Here is a 19,137-nt window from a genome sequence, read left to right on the forward strand (position 1 = left end):
GAAGAAGAAATCTCGCATTCCTTAAATGTATCCTCCACATACAGCTCTTCCATAACGGGACAGGGCTCAGATACTGATAGCGGGATAAGGTCTGACATTTTTACTCTGTATTGACCAGTCTAAGCATAAAAGAGAGTATGTGGAATGAAACCGAATCTGCAGAACTGTCTCCAAGGAGAAGAATAAGACTAACCAGGGCGGTTATCCAGTGTATTAAACCCACTTCACCATTCTAGTATCTGAAAATTCCTGTTTTATTTGTTTTATCCTCCCCACTTCCCTATGACTGATAAAGGGTCCATCTAGACCAGCGGTTCTCAACCTGGGGGTCGAACGCCTAAGACCATCGGAAAACACATGTTTCACAATATATAATTACATAATTTTATGGTTGGGGGTCACCACAACATGAGGATCTGTATTAAAGGGTCGCAGCATTAGGAAGGTTGATAACCACTGATCTAGACCTCAGGAAAGACATCAGCAATAATCGTAGAGAAGCAATTGTTGCAGCCCATCAATCTCTAAAGGGTCATAAGATCATTTTGCAACATTTTAAAGTCCATCATTCTACAGTGAGAAAGATTATTCAAAAGTGGAAACTATTCAAAACAATTGCAATCATCGAAGGGGCAAATGAATTCCCAAGTTTATCAAGGTAGTCATGTACCTCCTTGCAGTTAATATCAGGGTGGCTGTCTGCCACCTGAAGCTCAGTAGAAGTTGTGTAATGCAGCAGGACAATGAACTTAAACATCAAAGTAAATCTACAGAATGGTTCAAAAAAAGAAAATCTGAGTGGCCCAGTCAGTGCCCAGACCTTAACCCACAAGAGATGGTGTGGAATGACTTCAAGAAAGCCGTTTACGCCAGACATTCCAATATGGCCGAGGTAAAGCAGTTCTGTAAGGAAGAATGATCTAAAATTCCTCCCGAATATTATGTAAATCTAATCCACAGCACCCGGAAGCGCTTGTTTGAGGTTATTGCTGTCAAAGGAGGTTTAATCGGTTATTAAATCCGAGGGTTTACTTTTTCCACAAGCACTGTGGATGTTAAATGGGTGCGTTCAATAAAGACATAAAAGATTATCGTTGTTTGTGTGTTAAGCACATCGTGTTTCTCTATACTTGTGACTTAGATGTAGATCAAACCACATTTTATTAACAATTAATGCAGAAAAACATGTAACTACAAAAGGTTCACTTTTCTTTATTCAAACAAAGTCAAGTCGACGTTTCATCAGGACTGAAACGTCGACTTGACTTTGTTTGAATAAAGAAAAGTTGTTAACTTGAAGACCTGGAGTGCTGACCATCCTTTAAGAGTGCTTGTATGGAAACTGCTGGTTACTAGCACCAGGCTTGGAATATTTGGAATGGTGTGCAATGGACTTTGTGAGTAAATATATATATATATATATATATATATCATGCCCCCCAACTGTCCTGATTTGGACGGTCCCGATTTTTGGACTCTGTCCCGCTTTGCAGGGACAGAGCAAGGGTGAGACGAGAACGGTACCCACCTCGGGTGCAGCTGCAAGGGGACGCACAGCCGCCCGATCAGCAGCTGCAGCCTGCAGGACTAGTTGGGAGATCACAATCTCCCTCTAGTCAGCTCAACATTAGGGAGCGCGAGCTCTGTGACTTCAGACCTCGCTTTACTGCTCCCCAATCACTAAGCGCCGGCAAATAATAACGATCACCGGCATATAACGTCGTACCCCCGTGCTCTGCATCCATACCCGGCGTGTAGTGATGAGGGAGCAGTAAAGCAAGGTCTGATGTCACAGACCTTGCGCTCCCACCACAGGATGTAGGATTTAGGATGGAGGAAGAAGGGTGTAGGAAGAGGTAAGATATGGGGAGAAAGGGGTGTAAGGGCAGTGTATGCATGTGTGTTTTTAAGCTTGTGTGTGTGTATGTGCAGGTATGTTTAAGAGCAGTATAGGTATTTGGTGTGTAAGAGCAATGTATGTGTATATGTGTGTGTAAAGGCAGGTGTGTCTAAGGGCACAAATGTTCACCACAACGCACAAATGTTCACCAACTGCCAAAGAGGAGGATGCAGGTCGCCTGCAGCGCTGCGGGGATCTGGATCTTAGTGTTATTATCCAACCTCTATTTGAGGTCGGATTATAAGATGAGGGGTATTTTTCAGAGCAAAACCCTCATCTTATATTCGATAAAATCGATTCAAATAATATATAATGAAATTCGTTGGCAACATTTTCATTATTGATTATTATCGATTAGTTGTTGCAGCCCTAGTTTATGGGCAGGTGTGTGTAAAGGCAGTGTGTAAGGGTCCTGTCGGAGACTAACATCTCTGCTGCTGTTGACTACTCTACCAGTGATGCTCAGCCAGCATTATGGTGGACACCTGGCTGGCTGAGAATCATGGGAATTGTAGTTCACAGCATCTGCAGCTTTACTATTGACTGCACTTCCCATGATGCTCAGCCAGCATCATGGAAGCAGTATGTCTGGCTGAGCCTCATGTGAACTGTAGTTAAGAGCAGATGATGTGACAGGTGTTAGTTGTGAATTACAACTCCCACGATGCCTAGTCATGGTGGACACCTGGCTGGCTGAGCATCATGGGAATTGTAATTTACATCTAACCTCTGCAGCTTTATCTACTGTTAACTGTACTTCCCAGTAGTGTTTTAGGACCCATACAGTTTAGTCGGCAATGGAGGAGGAGCCTTTTCGCTGCCTTTCCTGGTCTAAGACCTGGAAACGAAAGTAGAAAAAAAAAATACAGACACATGGGAGGAAGCTGCATCCGAGTGGAGGCTAATGCATAGCCACAAAGGGCTTCTTATCCCAAGCATATCCCAGCTCCCGCCACTCTCTCCTATGTGTCCTGCTCCCTCCAAGACTGTGAGTGCAGAGGGGTACGTACCGTAGGCCAGAGGTTAGTACAGGGAGAGAAGTATAGGGCAAAGCCTTTGTAGGGAAGGGGATGTCCCGGTAACGTGAAGTCTCATGCATTGGCTGCTTTCAGTCAGAGAAACGATAACGTTAACACCCTCCTGTCTCTTAAACTATTTCTATATAATATATTTAACCCCAGCACAATTACTTGGCAATGTAAGCAGCAGAGTTGCTTTGTCATTCAGCCTCTTGGGCAGCTTTGAGATTTACTGTCTTTTCTAGTCACAAAAAAGTTAACTGTGAGGCCGGTGCGAGTTTTGTGGAGAGTACCGGTTGCCGGTTTGGTGTGTGTGGCTGCCGGTGGCAGTGTGGTGTACGTGGTGCTGTCCAGTAGCGGTTCATACGTGCCTTGTTCCAGCTCTTGCTGGGCCGCTGTGCGTGTTGCCGGATGCCCGGGGATGTACAGGCCGTACAGCGGGACCGCTGTCGCCTCACAGCTGGGGAAGCTCGCTCTGCCGGTAATCTGGCGTGGGCTGGTTATATCAGTCAGGTATTTTGAATAAATGACTGTAAGTAATATTATGAATGTTTCTTCTTATGCGAAGCTTACATTAGGTCTGTCAGTTGGCACCTGTTGATATCCTGGGCTTACTCGTTAACAATCCTTGAATGAGGGTCCTATATTTTGGGCATTGAGCTGGTAGTGGCTAGTGACAGCCTTGAGCATGGGCTGAGGTGTGGCACACGATTAGGTATCAGAAAGTTCTTTTACTTTCTGTGCTGTTCTGTGTCTTTTCATTTAATCCTCTAGCCTTCTGAGCAGTGTATTTTTGTGTATTGTTCTGGCCCTGGGCTATTACAATGTATGGTGTTTTACGGGACAGCCTTTTGGAAGTTACTAACCCCATAACTTTAGAAAACGGCATGTCCCACTTTGCCACCTTTGCCCCCAAGAAGCTTATGAGTACCATATTCCACCCATGCCCCATTGCCCCTCCAACATACACTCTAGCACATGTATGTAAAGCCACTTACACAAATTTACACATGCTAACACACACGCACTCATACTCAATAACACATATGTACACACACCACTCACACAAACACCTCTATCCTCGCTCTACAGCCCCAAAAGTGACTATAGTGTGCATAAAAACAGCAAAACGTGTTTGTAAATAAAACACAATATTGTTCTAAATGCCTTAACTATCTTAGAGAACACAAAGTCACATAAAAAGTCTTGATAAAGCCCTACCCATAGCCATACTCCCTGTAACATCTGTGTCACTCGGGGGGATATGATTTCATTTATAGTAGTTTAAGTTTGAGAAAAGACTTGTGCCCGTCAAGCTCAACCCTTATCCTATTCCTTGTTTACCGCTGTTGATCCAAAAGAAGGCAAAAAAAACCCTTATGTCAGCAATTATGAGTTGTGCATTTATTGGGGGGAAAAATCCTTCATGACTCCAAATGGCAATCAGATTCCTCCTTGGATAAACAAGAACTAAATAAATATTAATTCCTATACTATCATACATAGCCCTCTATGTTCTGCTTCATTAAAAAAAGTACCCAGGCCCATTTTAAAGGCATCTAATGTTTTTGCTAGCACCACCTCTTCAGGCAGTGAATTCCATACTTTTATTGTCCTTACTGTAAAAAGTCTCCTCCGCTGTCGTAGATTAAATCTTCTTTCTTCAAGTCTTAGCAGGTGACCTCTTTGTAATGTTCTGTTAATGAACAGGCCTTTAGAGAGCCCTTTGTATGGGCCCTGTACAGATTTTTATACATATTTATATAACATTATCATATCGCCATAAGACGCCGTTTTATCTAATGTGTACAAATGTAACTTTTCTAGCCTTTCTTCATAACTAAAACTTTCCATTCCTCTTATTAGTTTTGTGGCCCTTCTCTGAACTTTCTGTAGTTCCATAATGTCTTTTTTTAAGAAAAGGCGCCCAGAATTGAAATGCATATTCAAGGTGGGGTCTTACCATGGACCTGTAAAGAGGCAGAATATCTTCCTCCCATGAGTCAATACTCCTTTTAATACATGCCAATATTGTTTTTGCCTTTGCAGCTGCTCGCTGGCTCTGTGCACTACTGCACAGTGTATTGTCTACAATTACTCCCAAATCTTTTTCGTTTGTAGATTTCTCCAAGGAAACACCATTTAACACCATTGCATTCATATTATTATGCCCAAAATGCATAATTTTTCATTTGTCTACATTGAATCTCACTTGCCATTTATCAGTAAAATGATAGAAACATTTAAATACTTAAAGGGAGTCAACATGATAAAGGAGGGGAGTGCATTTAACAGAAGAAATACTATCACAACAAGAGGACATAGTATTAAACTAGAGGGGCAAGGGTTTAAAAGTAACATCAGGAAATATTAATTTACTGAAAGGATAGTGAGTGTATGGAATAGCCTTCCAGCAGAAGTGGAACTTTGATTATATGTATTTATATAGCGCCAACAATCTATGCAGCCCTTCTTAGAATACAAATATTCTTCAAGGGGTATGACAAGACTAGAATGTGACAGCCTAAGACAATCCAATACATTAGGTGGAGAGAGCCCTGCTCGGAAACTTACAATCTTGAAGGAATTGGGTGAGGACAAACGTAAGGCACAGAGAAAGGGTGAGAGGTAGTGTGGTGGTTGGATCAGTGACAAGCAAGTTTTAGCAGCTAAGATGGTGCGGCTTCTCTGAAGAAGTGAGTTTTGAGATGTTTCTTGAATGTTGGGAGGGAGGGTGAATGCTGAAGGTTTGGTGGAAGATTCCAGAGGGATGGGGCAGCCTGAGTGTAGTCTTGTAGACGGGGAAAGGAAGAGGTTATAAGTGAGGAGGAAAGCCTTAGCCCATGGAAAGAACGAGCATTTTAAATTTAATTCTTAGTGTAATAGGGAGCCACTGGAGAATTTCACAAGAGTGAGGAAGCAGAGGAAGAGCAGCATGCAAGAAAGATAAGCGTAGCAGCAGCATTTAGGAGAGAGTCGAGACAGTGTTGCAATAGTCAGGACAGGAATAAGTGAATGACCAGAGGGTTTTTTTTTGTTCTTTGGTGAGAATGGATGGATGCAATAAATGTTTTTTTAGCTTCAAGCGGCAGGATGTAGCAAGGGACTGAATGTAAGGTATGAAGGAGAAGTTTGAGTCAAGGATGACCCCAAGGCAACCAGCCTGGTTAGTGGGACAGATAGTTGTTGTGTTAATGGTGATAGAGAATTCAGTTACTGAGCTGGAGATGGAAGCAGGGAAGATAATGTGTTGAGTTTTAGAAAGATTGTTGTGACATCCATGAAGAAATAGCAGACATGCAGTTGGTAATATGGGAGATGAGAGGCTGAATCAGGAGAAGAAGGGTAGAATTGGGTAATATCTGCATATAGATGATACTGGAGTTGATTAGTTTGCCAAGAGATGAAGTATAAAGAGAGAACAGTAGAGGGCCAAGGACTGATCCTTTGGGGACGCCAACCAAAAGTGTAAGAGGTGATGATGTCTTGCTGGTCAAACTGACAAAGAAGGAACGGTTAGACAGATATGAGGATATCCAGGAGAGAGCTGTATCTCGAATGCCTATAGAAGAAAGTGAGTCAAGAAGAAGATGGTGATCAACAGTATCAAAAGTAGCAGAGAGATCCAGGAGTATTAAAAGGGAGAAGTGACCTTTTGCTTTGGCAGAGAGCAAATCATTGGAGCTGTTTCAGTAGAGTGAAGGGGATTGAAACCAGACTGTAGAGGGTCAAGGAGAGAATTAGAGGAGAGGAAGTTAGTAAGGCGATTGTACACAATCCGTTCAAGCAACTTATAGGTAAAAGGAAGCAGAGAGATAGGGAGGTAGTTAGTCAGGGAGAAGGAATCCTAGGGAAGGATTTGTTAGAATGGATGTGATTAGCACGTGCTTGAAGTTTGTTGGTACAGTTCCATATTATAGAAAAAGATTAAATAGGTGGGTGTTGGACAAAGAGATGAGGGTAGAGACTTTGTGATATGTGATGGAATGGGGTTAAGGAGACAGGTTGTTGGGTGAGAGGACGATAGAAGAGTGGGAAGCTCTTCTTCAGTTGTGGAGGGAAAAGGCAGTTAGTTTGGGATGAGCAGGAGGAAAGATGGTGTATAAGGTGGCTGCACAGAAGAGAGGTTTTGTCTAAAAGTTTTGATCACATCTATGAAGTGGGTAGCAAGATCTTTGGCAGTGAGAGGTTTGTTGCATGGGTATGGAGGGACAGAGAAGGGAGTTGAAGGCACAAAAATGGGTTGTGAGTTAGAAGAAAGGAGCGAAATGAGAGTAGAGAAGTAGAGTTGTATAGCGAGTGACAGGGCAGAGCTGTAGGTGTGGCGTCTCAGTTGTCGGGGGTAAAATCGTTTTTTATTATCAATTATTGATAAGCTGATCTCTCTCATCCCCTTATTAACCCCCCCTCCCACCCTCCAGTCTGCAAATTAAATAAACTCCCGGCCACCCTTTGGTCTGATCCGTTCCCCGGTTTTCATCATTAACCTCACCTGTTCCCTCATTAACCCTGTCCCATATGGGCTGAACAGTTCTTAGCATCTCTCAGATTCTGTTTCCATGTTACTGCACCAGGTTGTTATATGGTTTAACCTACATTCATGAACTTTGTTTTGGCTACAGTGATGTTTTGTCAGTTTATGTACAAATGTTGGTTATTGACTCTGGAGAGCGGTTAGGCTAGGTTTCTACTTGGGTTTTTGTCCGGCGTTTTTTTCTTGATGAAAAACGCCAGGAAAACTGCCAAGAAAACTGCCACTGCATTTACCTGCGTTTTGGCGGTTTTTCTGCAGTTTTTTCTGGCGTTTTAGCCTTTCTGTGGAAATTGCTTTTTTTGACCTTAGGCAGTTTTTCCAGCCTTTACAAGTTAGAAGTTTCACCCAGCTAAAAGGGATTAGGATAAATGGCAAGTATCTGCCCTCTCCTGATGTCATTTACTTGGTAGACCCTTTTGTCTCTTTTCTGTGGTTTGTAAGGCATGCTTTATTCCGAATGTCTGCTCCTCTGGGAAGATTGGCCCCAAATGATGGTGCAAATTTTTTGCTGTTGCTTTTGGCACGCAGGATCCGGTCGCGTATGTTTGTTTGTAATGGCATGTTTGTTCCAAATGGTGTAAAATTCAATATGAACCAGTCCAGGACTTTGTTTTGTGTGAAACTGTTTGTTTTCAGCCTATTTCTCGTAGGACACACAGATACTGGGTCCATCCTCTGCATTGTAACTGTGGAAAAACCGCCATAAAAAACGCCAAGGCAATAAACCCACATGGCTTTTTCATGGCGTTTTTTCTCTCCCATAGACTTCTATTGGAGAAAAACGCCAAGATTTCCTTGCAAAAAACGCCAGAGTGTCAACATGCTGCGATTTTGAAAAACTGCCACAGAGCCCAAAAAAGCAGAAAAACGCCAAAGAGGACTGAAAAAACGCCAGACAGAAAAACGCCAAGTGGAAATGGCATTTTGCGATTTCCTATTGAAGAACAGCTAACATCTGGCTGCAGCGTTTTTTCACTAAAAAAACGCCAGGTGGCTGAATTGGCGTTTTTATGGGCGTTTTTAGCAAAAAAAAACCAAGTGGAAACCTAGCCTTACTTTGGACAATCATGGCTCATTTAAACTACCTGCAAGTTTAGGTATGGATTTAGAGGGCCATAAATGATCCAGAACATAAATGTATGATTATAGGTGTAACTTTATGCTAGAAGTAATCATACTTGGGGTATTAAATTATTACTTTTGTCTTTTTTTACACGTACAGGTGCTCTTATGGCTAGACAGAAACGGAAAGAAGACATTGAAAAGGGCTTGCAGTTCATTCAGTGAGTTTTATGTGGTCATATGGTTTCATAAAACCTTGCTTATGCCTTGATTTTTATGGATTTTTTACTCACTTTTTCTTATTTTTAACAGATCCACAATACCTTTTCATGGAAGTCAAGATGATTACGAGGTACATTTTGCAGTCTTCGTAATATATGAGAGCTTTGTTAGCAAATGTTTTTGGCCTGACTGGTGTTGGATAGATGCTACTTTGTAGGTCACTGGAAAGTTAGGGTGTCATGTCTGAGGTTTTATTGCATGTTCCCAAATTCATCATCTATTTTCCTGTGTCCAAAAGCATTATGTACATATACATATATTAAATGGTTTTTATTCCCTGCACGTGTGTGTCCAGAACAGACTGACACCGTTACGAAGAATGACTCGAATGTTTGTGTTTTTTTGTACATGACTACATCTTTCCATCACTTGAACAGTGAAATAAGTATTTAATGAAAATAATTTGTTAGAAGCATTACTTTACTCTTTTGTTGCATGATTTGTAGAATAATTCAGTAAGTTACAGTTTAATATTCTACTACTTACCCAAGCTGGGTGCAAACAGCAGGTATGCAAATAAAGATGTACGATGTGAGTGGAGTCAAATGGAGAATGGCTGCAGTCCAGAGAATTGGCATTATATTTGGTGTCCTCAATTTTTTGTTCTGGTTTTCCAGGCCTTCTTACAGCAGCTGGTCCGAAACCTATTTGCAGAAGGCAATGAACTGTATCGAGAAGGTAATATTAAGCTGGCATTGGCACAGTACACAGAAGGACTGACTGTTGCCGAATATACAGCCTCCGAGGAGCTAAACATTCCCCAGGAACTACAGTGCAAGCTGTATGTGAACCGATCCTGCTGCTATTACTCAATGGTAAGTTTGCAATCATGATTAAATACACACAAAGTTGTGTTTTACCTACATTATAGTACACTTGGTGCTACTTGTGCAGGGAAGTGTATAAACACACTTCCATGGAACCTGAGGCACCTTTTTGAATCCAATGCATATTTGTTTTATTGTTTTTAAAAGAACATTAGTATCATGCTGTTTTACATTATTTTGTCCTATAAAGAGGACAAAGGGTTCCAGCAAGTGATGGTGGGAGGTGATGCAAGCAATACTTAAGTATATGTCACTAACTTTGCCTGGCTAATATCTTTGTTTAGGGTCTGTTTGAGAAGTCACTGGAAGATAGTGAGACTGCACTGAGCTTAGACAAAGAGAGCAAGAGAGCGTTGTACCGCAAAGCCAAAGCACTCAGCGAGATCGGGAGGCAGCAGGAGGCGTATAGTTGTATCAGCCATAGTCTGCTAGCACTTGTGCAGGTATGCTGCATTTTTTTATGGTTTTTATGTCTGCTTGCTAGTCTGAGACGTAAGTAACTACTGTCATTTGATCGTCAGGACGAACGTGTGACACAGCTGGCACAAGATCTTGTGCAGAAATTAGGATTAAAACAACGAAAGGCATACAAGAGGCCGCAGGTATGAACGTTTTTAGCATTTGTGACTGATGCAAAGAGCATCCTTTTTATGTGTCTGCATGGGAAATCACAGAATTTAGACTTTTCCCTTTTTTATTTCTTTCTCTAGTACTCTCTAGTTGCTAAGAGTGATATTTAATATTTGTATTAAATGTCAAAAAGTTTGACCAAACTGCAGTACACAGCTAATTTCCAGTGGTGTGTATTGTGTTCTGGAGGCATATTTATTGGGACGTGTTTTGTCTGCTCCAGTATATGACACTAGAATTTGAGATTATATCTTTTGAAATTATTTTTTTTATGTAATTTATGCATTCTTTATTAAATGAATCGTACTCTCTCTCACAGCAAGAACTCGAAACATTTGGCTTAATCAGCAATGGTTTACCAGTTGGGGGTCAGGTAATATCTCATCTCATTTCTCTTCTCTTGGGGTGTGGTGTGCGTATATATATTTTATTCCTAACATCAATGAAATATACGTCCTTTCAAGATGATGCCGGTTTGGTGCCAGTGAAAGATAATGGACTGTAAGCAATTAATTATTTGTAGCTCGCAAGCTAACTGTTGTGGACCCCTTGTGTTTTTGAGCATGTACAATTTATTTCCTTACCATAGCTGAGGTCAACTTTTATACACTTCAAAATTATTACATATTTCTAAATAAACATTTTTATTGGACGTGCAGTCAAAATGTATCAACCTTTCTCTATCACCGGGATATTGATATCTCCGAGAGTAAATAAAATGGATTACCAAAATGCTTGCATTTATAATAATAGGCAGGGGATGTTTTCCAGCAGTAAGTCTATAGTAGTCCTATAGACAGAAACCAGAATGAGAGATTGCATGTCTTTATGTTGTGAATGGGGATGAAGTGGAGTTTATGGTACATTAAAAGCAGGGGATTAAGACAGGTAGGAAAGTGTGGTTGCTTGCAGCCTTCTTCAAGCAACACCTTTTGGCACATTAAGATTTTGGCATAATGCAGTTGTTTTGATGGTAATGGCAAACTGGCATAATGTTTGTTTTCAATTAAGTGAGTAACTTTTTTTTTTTATGTAGTCTTCCCCGAATAACCTGGAATCTGTAGATGATATTTATACAGGTAAGCTTCTAAAGTTGTATAAAAAAATTCATTTTTTGTTAATGTGTGCTCATAAAAATGTTCTTGTAATGCCACTTTTTAGGGCTTACCTGATTTACCATCACATAGTGAACGCAGTTTGTTCTACATAAGTGTAATTACAAAATGTGAGACTCATAGCCTTTTTAACATGTAATTTCCACAATAATTTATATTATGCAAAATATTGTGAACTTTTGTTTTATGCCTTTTCTTTTATTTACAATATCGTATACTGCAGTTCTTAAAACTTTTGTAAAGAAGAGTTGCAGGGATTGCCACGTTTTATTGTCCAGGATTACATTTAGGTTTATAATGGCTTCCCCCGTGTCATTTCATTTTTCACGAGTCTGAGGGTAAAAAAGAAAAAAGCTAAAAAGTGAATCATCAACACAAGAACTTTATTAACTTTCCACATGTAACAAAACACAAACATTTCATACAAATAATCACAAGAAGACTGACTTTTCCAGTCCATCTTAGTATTCTTTTTTACACCCCCATCTCCATTTTCGAGAGATATGTCACTTGACATACCTCATTTTTGTATTCTGATGCAACTAATTTTGTACTTGTTTCTGTGATTTTCATGTTCCCAAATTTGTTCTAGAACCGAGAAGTGGAGTGAACGCTTCAATTTCATGTGCATTTGATTGTATTCCATAACTGTATTGACGTAACTTTTAAATGGAGGAATTGAGTATATGTGCCGATACACAGGCGTCACCTATAAGGAATTCACATTTGATCTTTGCCATGTGTTGTTTTTCTCTGCAGATTTGTCGTTGGATTTAAAGCAATCTCCATCCTTTCTGGGGAATGACTGTAACAGTAAAGGGTTCGATTTTGCTGCATCTTCGCCTGCCGCAGATTTTCCAGCCTCTACTCTCAATGACTGTGAGGTTATCGGAGATGATGTGGACTCTCTATTGGACTCTGAACTGGTGAGGAAATCACAGTGGATACTTGTGGAACGTTGGCAGTGGAGGTCAATTGCAAGGGATTTGGTTTTTAAATGTGTACTCCAGCCATCATATATAATTATTTGTCTGTGGTAGCTGCATGGACCCTTTATATCTTCATAATGTTTTTTTGCGAATGCATTGGAGGAGCTTTCCCCATTTCTCCAGTCAGCTCCAACCCTGTCTCAGTGAGCTCTGTGGACCGGATTTGGGGCATCCAACAAATGTCGGACCGCACAGGAGGAGGTCATCTGCTTTTTTTTAATTTTTCCATCATGGATGAAAGCATATTAAAGTACTAACAGTGTTAATAGAGCAGGGGTTACCAGACTATCCCTTTTAAATGTTCTATAGCAGCAATCATGTCTTTGTAAATAAGCTTTGATGATACAAAAACACATTTTGTTAGATTAAATACGCTGTTTACAGGTTTAGCTTTTATGATGCAGTAACTTTTTAAACCAAGTTTAATTTGGGTAACCTACACCAATCTTATTATGTGGATACCCAAAGCTTTAAAAGCTTAATATTGAATGAATAATTGCACTCTTGTGTGATGCCCATCACCAGGAGGCAACCTCCTTGCGCTGCAAAACCTTAGTAAATGGATAGTAGATTAGATCCATATACACAACGGGGACTACTTTAAAAAAAGCACTTCTGGTGGTGATTGCAACCCTTTTTCTACTGCTCTAGAATTACTATATCTTCCTATTTTGAGGGATAGCTATAGGCACACTTATATATTATTTAGCTTAAACTATGTTTTGTCCCACAGTATAAGAATCGCAGTAAATGTTACTCATGTATAGGGGTGAGAAACACTGGTGCTGTGGAATATGAAGGGGCCATATAAATCAGTACATGATAATAAAAACTCATTTTACTGAAATTCTGTTAATCCACAAGATAACATACTTTTTTCTCCAATACCATATAGATTAACTGTAGATCCATGGAACCTTTAAAACCGGAAAATATACTCGACGATTCTGCGTGTGCCAGTTTAATCCACCTACTTTTGGGGACATAAAATCATAGTGCTTTGTTCTCCTTTGTCACTGAAGCACATATGTAGTCAAAGGGATAATCTCTTTAACTTCTCTTACAGTTCCAACAGCAGACTTCGGCCCTCTCCAGCCAGATACCTCAGTTAATACCAGTGTTTCCGGCTGGGACTCCCTTACTCCCCAGCCTAGGTGTTACTGTACAACCTGCTCCTTCGCCATTGCCCCCGGCTTCTTTTGATTTGTTGGACTCCAGAAAGTTGACAGCACTCCCTCTGAAGTCTGCCTACCAAACAAATCTCCTAATGATTGCAGAGCCGCGTCTAGACACATTAGACAGCTTTGAAAGGAGCAGAGAAACCCTTGATTGTCTGGATACTTTCCAAAATGGTAAGTGTTGATTACACCACATGAATCTTCATAGGGTGTACAGAGAGTGCACTGGCTACACTGAAAGACATGCATGCGACCTATAATCCTAGATCTATAATGTACCCCCTACCTTGAAGTATTTCACTCTTTTAGGAAAAAGATATTAGTAAAATGCAAAAGAATTATCCTCCACAAAAGGGGCACATGTACTGAGTAATCAGACATCAAATCAATCCGAACACCATTATGCCATTACCCTTGAAAATGCAAGCCGACAGAAATAGGTTGGGGTGTGCCACCTCACATCTTTAGTAGTCAAAGTTTGTAATCAAGAATCGAGATCACATCTTTAACCTCTTGATGACAATTAACGTGCCAGACACATAATCGGGTTAAACCGGTTTAGAATGCAATTGATGATTGCTTTCTTCTTTCAGCCAGTGTTGCTGTAATGCATTGATGTCGAGCCATTTAGCAACACCCAAAAAAATGTTAGATACCTGTATCAGCGCTCTCTGGAGCAATCGCATTCGCCCTTTGGAATATGGCGATCAACAATCTCGATCTGAGCTCAGCCGGTGTTGTTTAAATGCCTCAATGTCAAGGCAATAAGCAACGCAAAAAAAACCCTCCTGGACGGTATGTGATCTCTTTGTAAAAAGGTCTGTCTGGTCCCTCTTGAGACCGATATGCTCCCCCTGCAGGTTGATTACCGGAATGCTGCAATCAACCATACCGGTCAAAGGAGCCTAGCTTTCCATGTGAATAGTAAAATGTTAAAAATAGTAAAAAAAAAAAAAAAAAAAAAAAAAAAAAATATATATATATATATATATATATATATATATATATATATATATATATTTTTTTTTTTAGATTTTTATTTATTTGAAAATACTACAGTGATGACATCATAAGAGGAACCATCCAGTTGCAAGAAATTGTATTTAAAAAAAAAGTCCAAAAAAGTTTATTTTTATGAACAAGTCCTATAATTGGCGCTGTATGTTCCTAAAGATCCTGTATAGAAGGTGTTAAAATACCAGCATATTAAATACCCTGGGGTGTCTAGTGTTCAAAAATATATGGTTTGTGCGTAGTAAATTGAATTCGCCGTCTTCGTAGATGTCCCAAATAGGATATAGGTGCAGTATGACCGGATTTAGCTACTGGTATTTATTGAGTATTTCTTGCAAACCTACTCCGCTCTTTATAGCCCTTTTTATGTTCTAATAAGACGATACTTTGTTAAAAGTTGTTCCTTTTTGGCAGCATTGTTTTGCAGTCACTGGGGGCTATGAAGAAAAAAAAATCACATTAACTACATAATATCCATTAAGGTCAACTGTTTTTACTGATGAAGATGTTCATAAACGTAACGGTTAATATTGAGGAGGCTCTTGCAGCGACTTTACTGGTATTCTAGTCCATCACAATGAAAATCCATTCTTAGCCATCATATTTGAAAACAAGGCATCAGTTGGGTACTTATTGTTATATATAACTTGAAAATACACTTAAAAAGGACTCTTTGCAATTCATAGGATTTCCTATAATGTATATTTACATAAGCTAAGCTCTCGCCATTGAAAAAGCAGATAAGATCTATCACAAATAGATAATACGAGTGCCATTTCTTAGCTGTCCAAAGGTTTGCATTGTTAATGAATGTGGGGCTACTCAACTATCTTCACCTGCATATACATACTATACGCAATTTAGTAGCTACTTGTGGTTATTTTTTAGTAACTTGTTTATTATTATTATTGTTTGTACAGACCCCAAAGTTTTGGAATCATCATTATCGAAAGGATGCAAGAATAACAAGGCGAGTAATTTTAACACCTCAACAATCGGATATGCATGTGTGACATACGACCTATGCAGTCTGGAGATTCAGATGGTTAAACAAAAATGTAAATACAAGTGGTTCGCAAGCAGGCACTGTAACTTGAAGCAGATTGTCATGTTTCTAGTACCTTCCTGTCTTCCCAGCTCTGAATGTATCTGTGCTGAATAGAGGCGCTATCCCCCATATGCATTTCCCTTTCCCCACCCCAAGCACATTATATTATTCCTGCCAGTCATCTCCAGCACTGGCTCTGCAGTTGCTTCAGATGGGAAAGGGGGTCTAATGAGACCCCCCCAACCCCTGTGTGCATGCTTGGAAAGCTCTCAGTAGATTTCACTGGGAGGGCTTTCTAGCCTAGAACCTCATCCCAAGGAGGGAACTGGGAGCTGCAGCTTCCTCTCAATGTATTTTTTGTTTAACTAAATCTATATGAAAGCATTTCATTTGCTGTTCAAGGGTGTCCCTGGCCCACTGTAGTATCCCCCGTGGCACATGCTTTCTAAATACAAGCAACATGCAAAATAAGAGCGTTGGAAGAAATCAATGCGCATAGATTAACATTTTTGTTTACATCTCTTATTTTCCATCCTACAGCACGGCGTGACCACGTTTAATAACTTGTCTCATATGGTAGACCCTGTGGTGCACACGGGCAGTGTCTCCCCTACTGTGCCAAACAACCCGTTGGCTCAAACCTATGACTTCAAACAGGCATGTCAGCAGTGCTACGTGAAGACAGGTACTGACTGTTCAATCTTGTCTCGTTAATTTGACTGCAGACATTAAAATGGCATGATCTAGAGCTAGCTCCGCCATATGGAGCAGCAGAGTCTCTGCTGGTTTGGAGGTGGAAGTGCCACTCAAATAGGTTCTCTCTTGTGTTAGAGAGCAAGTGCACTCAGATCATGCATGCATTGATAGAGTAGTATAAGTGCTACAGCCTGCACAGAGCAATTTCTGACCGCAGGCAATGTTTTGAATGGCTTGGAGTTATCAGTACAGAAGTAGGCAAAGTGAAAGAGAGAACTAAAACTATGGGGGGCACTTAACTTACCCGGGGCGCTAGAAACCCCACCTTGGGCATCTGGTATGGGGATTGCAAGAGGAGTTGCAATTTTAAGCTTATCACCTTTACTGTGTATTATGAATGCCAACAATGTCTTCTTATAAGAAGGGATAAGCTGGACCTCTCTAATTCACAGATCAACAAAACTCCTTGATGCATAATACAGGGCCAACTGAACCCTTCTTTCAATATAATCTGTGGGGTTGGCACTTCATAAGGCATAACCTTGGCTCAGGCTTCAGTAAAAAAACTTAGAATTGCCAAAACACCATCTGCTCTCACACACCTGACACTAACGTTCTGGGTCTTTTCATTGCAATTATATAGATGTGGATAACCTTGAAACACCTTAGTAGTTGTTCAGCGCACACTGTGATGCGTCTTAGGAGTGACTGCACACTAAACAATATAAATAAGAAAAACCCCACACAAATGAAATTATCAAAACATACTCGTACATGCAGTATAGTTATAAGGAACCTTAAATAACTTAAATGGCGCGTTTTATAGGTCGCCGTATTATAGTGTATTTTTTTTTTTTTTTTTATGTCCTCTCCCTCAGGCCCCAAGGCTTTAGATTATATGCACAAGGAAAAATATGAACACAAATGTAAAAAGGACCTGCTGCTGGCCCGCATGAAGAGCTCCGAAAATAAGACCTGGCTCCGGATTCGCCCAAGGCCAATGAAAGTTAACTTTTTAGGTCCTTACATTTTGTGCAAAGGTTAGTTAAAAAGTTTGTGATGTGTTCTCTTATTGCAATGAAATGCAATTAATCTTTTCTGATTCGACCTTTGTATATTTTAAACATTTTTCTTGATAAGGTCTTTTGTATTGTATTAAAAACCATGAATGTAAACCATGTATAAAAGCTAAACAAGTTAAATGGAATTACTTCTATATGGAAACTGCTCAACATAAATTAAAGTAAAAGCGACTCAAAAATATTTCATTTTCTTTATTTTTTTAGATTATTTTTTTTTTTAAAAAACACTTCGTGACAAAGGTTGATTTTGTTTTTTGTACCCTTCGTAACAATGGCCGTTTTAACATTTCTGCGCTGCTCGTGTTTTTCAGGACAAGAAGGGCTTTCTTTAGATTGTTTTGATTGTATCATATTATTTACTATTAAGAAAAAAAGTATAAGATATGGTGAAAAATTTTGAAAAAAATAGCTTTCTAACTTTTAGTTGAAAAATCTTTTACTCATCTATAAAAGGTAATGAAAAAACCTGCTAAATAGATTCTACTATTTGTCCTGAGTTTAGAAATACCCAATGTTTTTGTTTTTTTGCTTTTTTTCTACACATGTACAGGTAGCTTTTTGCCATTTCAAAGCCTTTTTTCCAAATCTGGTAATTCTTCCCCCCTTGTGCCATTTCAGGTATCTATGAAGCCGGCCAATGCAATTTACCCCATCAAACCATGTATTTTTGAAAACTAGACACCCCAGGGTATTTCAAATGCTAGTATTTTAACTCTTTCCATGCACTAATTCTACCGCCAGTCTTTGTCAAACTTTATGGTAGTAATATTTTTGCATTTTTTTCACACACATTTTACTTCAGGTATGAATAAACAGGTTCTGGTATATGTCACTATCGCAAAACACCCCAATATGTGTTCAGCAACATCTCCTGAGTACAGCGATACCTCACATGAGTGATTTTGCCTGGCTGTTTGGTGGCAAAAGGCCACATTTGGGGCATGCGCATTTTTCAATGTTGAACTTTGGCATTTGGGGATCCACTGCCCATGCCCTATTTGGTACATCTTGGTATCAGGGTATTTTAAATGCTGGTATTTTAACTCTTTGCATGCACACATTTTACCAACAGCATTTTTTCACAGTTTGCAGTAGTATTTTTTTGTGTATATTTTTCCCCACACACATATTTTAGGTAGAAATTTACATTTCCTGGTATATGTCGCTGTCACACGACACCCCAATATGTGTTCAGCAACATCTCCTGAGTACAGTGATACCCCACATGCATGGGTTTGTCGTTTTTTGGGGGGAACTAAAAGGCCACACTTGGGACGTGTGCATTTTTCTAATCGGAAATTAGATGTGTGGCCATCCCTCCCCCCGTGTTAATTGGGACATTTTTGAACCCGGCCAATTCAATTTACCCCATCAAATTTTATTTTATAAAATATTTTATATTTTTTTATAATATAATTTTTTTTTTTTGCCTTTTTTAACTTAAAGGTCCCCCTGGTGGAATTATTTTTACATTTTACAGTTTTTTTAACTTTTTTTTTAATTTTATTTATTTTTTACTAATCACACTGTGAATAGAAAGCTGGGCTACATTGACTTGCACGGTGGGATGCAGTACCTGTATTCAACCTGCAAGTGGAGCCAGAGTTCTCTAGAGGGTCAGGAGAGCATCTAGCGAACTTTTTCAACTTTATCTTTTTTTACCGGGCGGCTGCCATCTTGCGGTTGGCAAAGTCACTCGCAGTGGCAGTTGTTACGGCTCTCCGGAGCGGTTACAGCCCGTCCTGGGGTAAGTGTTTGGTG

At 39.9% G+C, this 19,137-nt stretch overlaps 1 protein-coding gene across 3 annotated transcripts in view; it reads left to right on the top strand.

The window, feature by feature from the left end:
- The first annotated feature begins 2,755 nt into the window (after window positions 1–2,755).
- Window positions 2,756–19,137, top strand: part of ZC3H7B (zinc finger CCCH-type containing 7B) — a 28,170-nt gene continuing 11,788 nt past the window's right edge. For all 3 annotated transcript variants that reach the window (XM_053469157.1, XM_053469156.1, XM_053469155.1), the window contains exons 1-13: window positions 2,756–2,902; window positions 8,676–8,736; window positions 8,828–8,867; window positions 9,415–9,612; window positions 9,909–10,067; window positions 10,146–10,226; window positions 10,574–10,627; window positions 11,291–11,333; window positions 12,129–12,295; window positions 13,425–13,710; window positions 15,471–15,520; window positions 16,139–16,283; window positions 17,173–17,334. In XM_053469157.1, the coding sequence (XP_053325132.1) occupies window positions 8,684–8,736; window positions 8,828–8,867; window positions 9,415–9,612; window positions 9,909–10,067; window positions 10,146–10,226; window positions 10,574–10,627; window positions 11,291–11,333; window positions 12,129–12,295; window positions 13,425–13,710; window positions 15,471–15,520; window positions 16,139–16,283; window positions 17,173–17,334 (1,438 nt within the window). In that variant the 5' untranslated portion in view covers window positions 2,756–2,902; window positions 8,676–8,683. The remainder of the gene's footprint in view (window positions 2,903–8,675; window positions 8,737–8,827; window positions 8,868–9,414; window positions 9,613–9,908; window positions 10,068–10,145; window positions 10,227–10,573; window positions 10,628–11,290; window positions 11,334–12,128; window positions 12,296–13,424; window positions 13,711–15,470; window positions 15,521–16,138; window positions 16,284–17,172; window positions 17,335–19,137) is intronic.

Source organism: Spea bombifrons, chromosome 6, assembly GCF_027358695.1.
Source record: "Spea bombifrons isolate aSpeBom1 chromosome 6, aSpeBom1.2.pri, whole genome shotgun sequence".
In the NCBI taxonomy this organism is placed as follows: Eukaryota; Metazoa; Chordata; class Amphibia; order Anura; family Pelobatidae; genus Spea; species Spea bombifrons.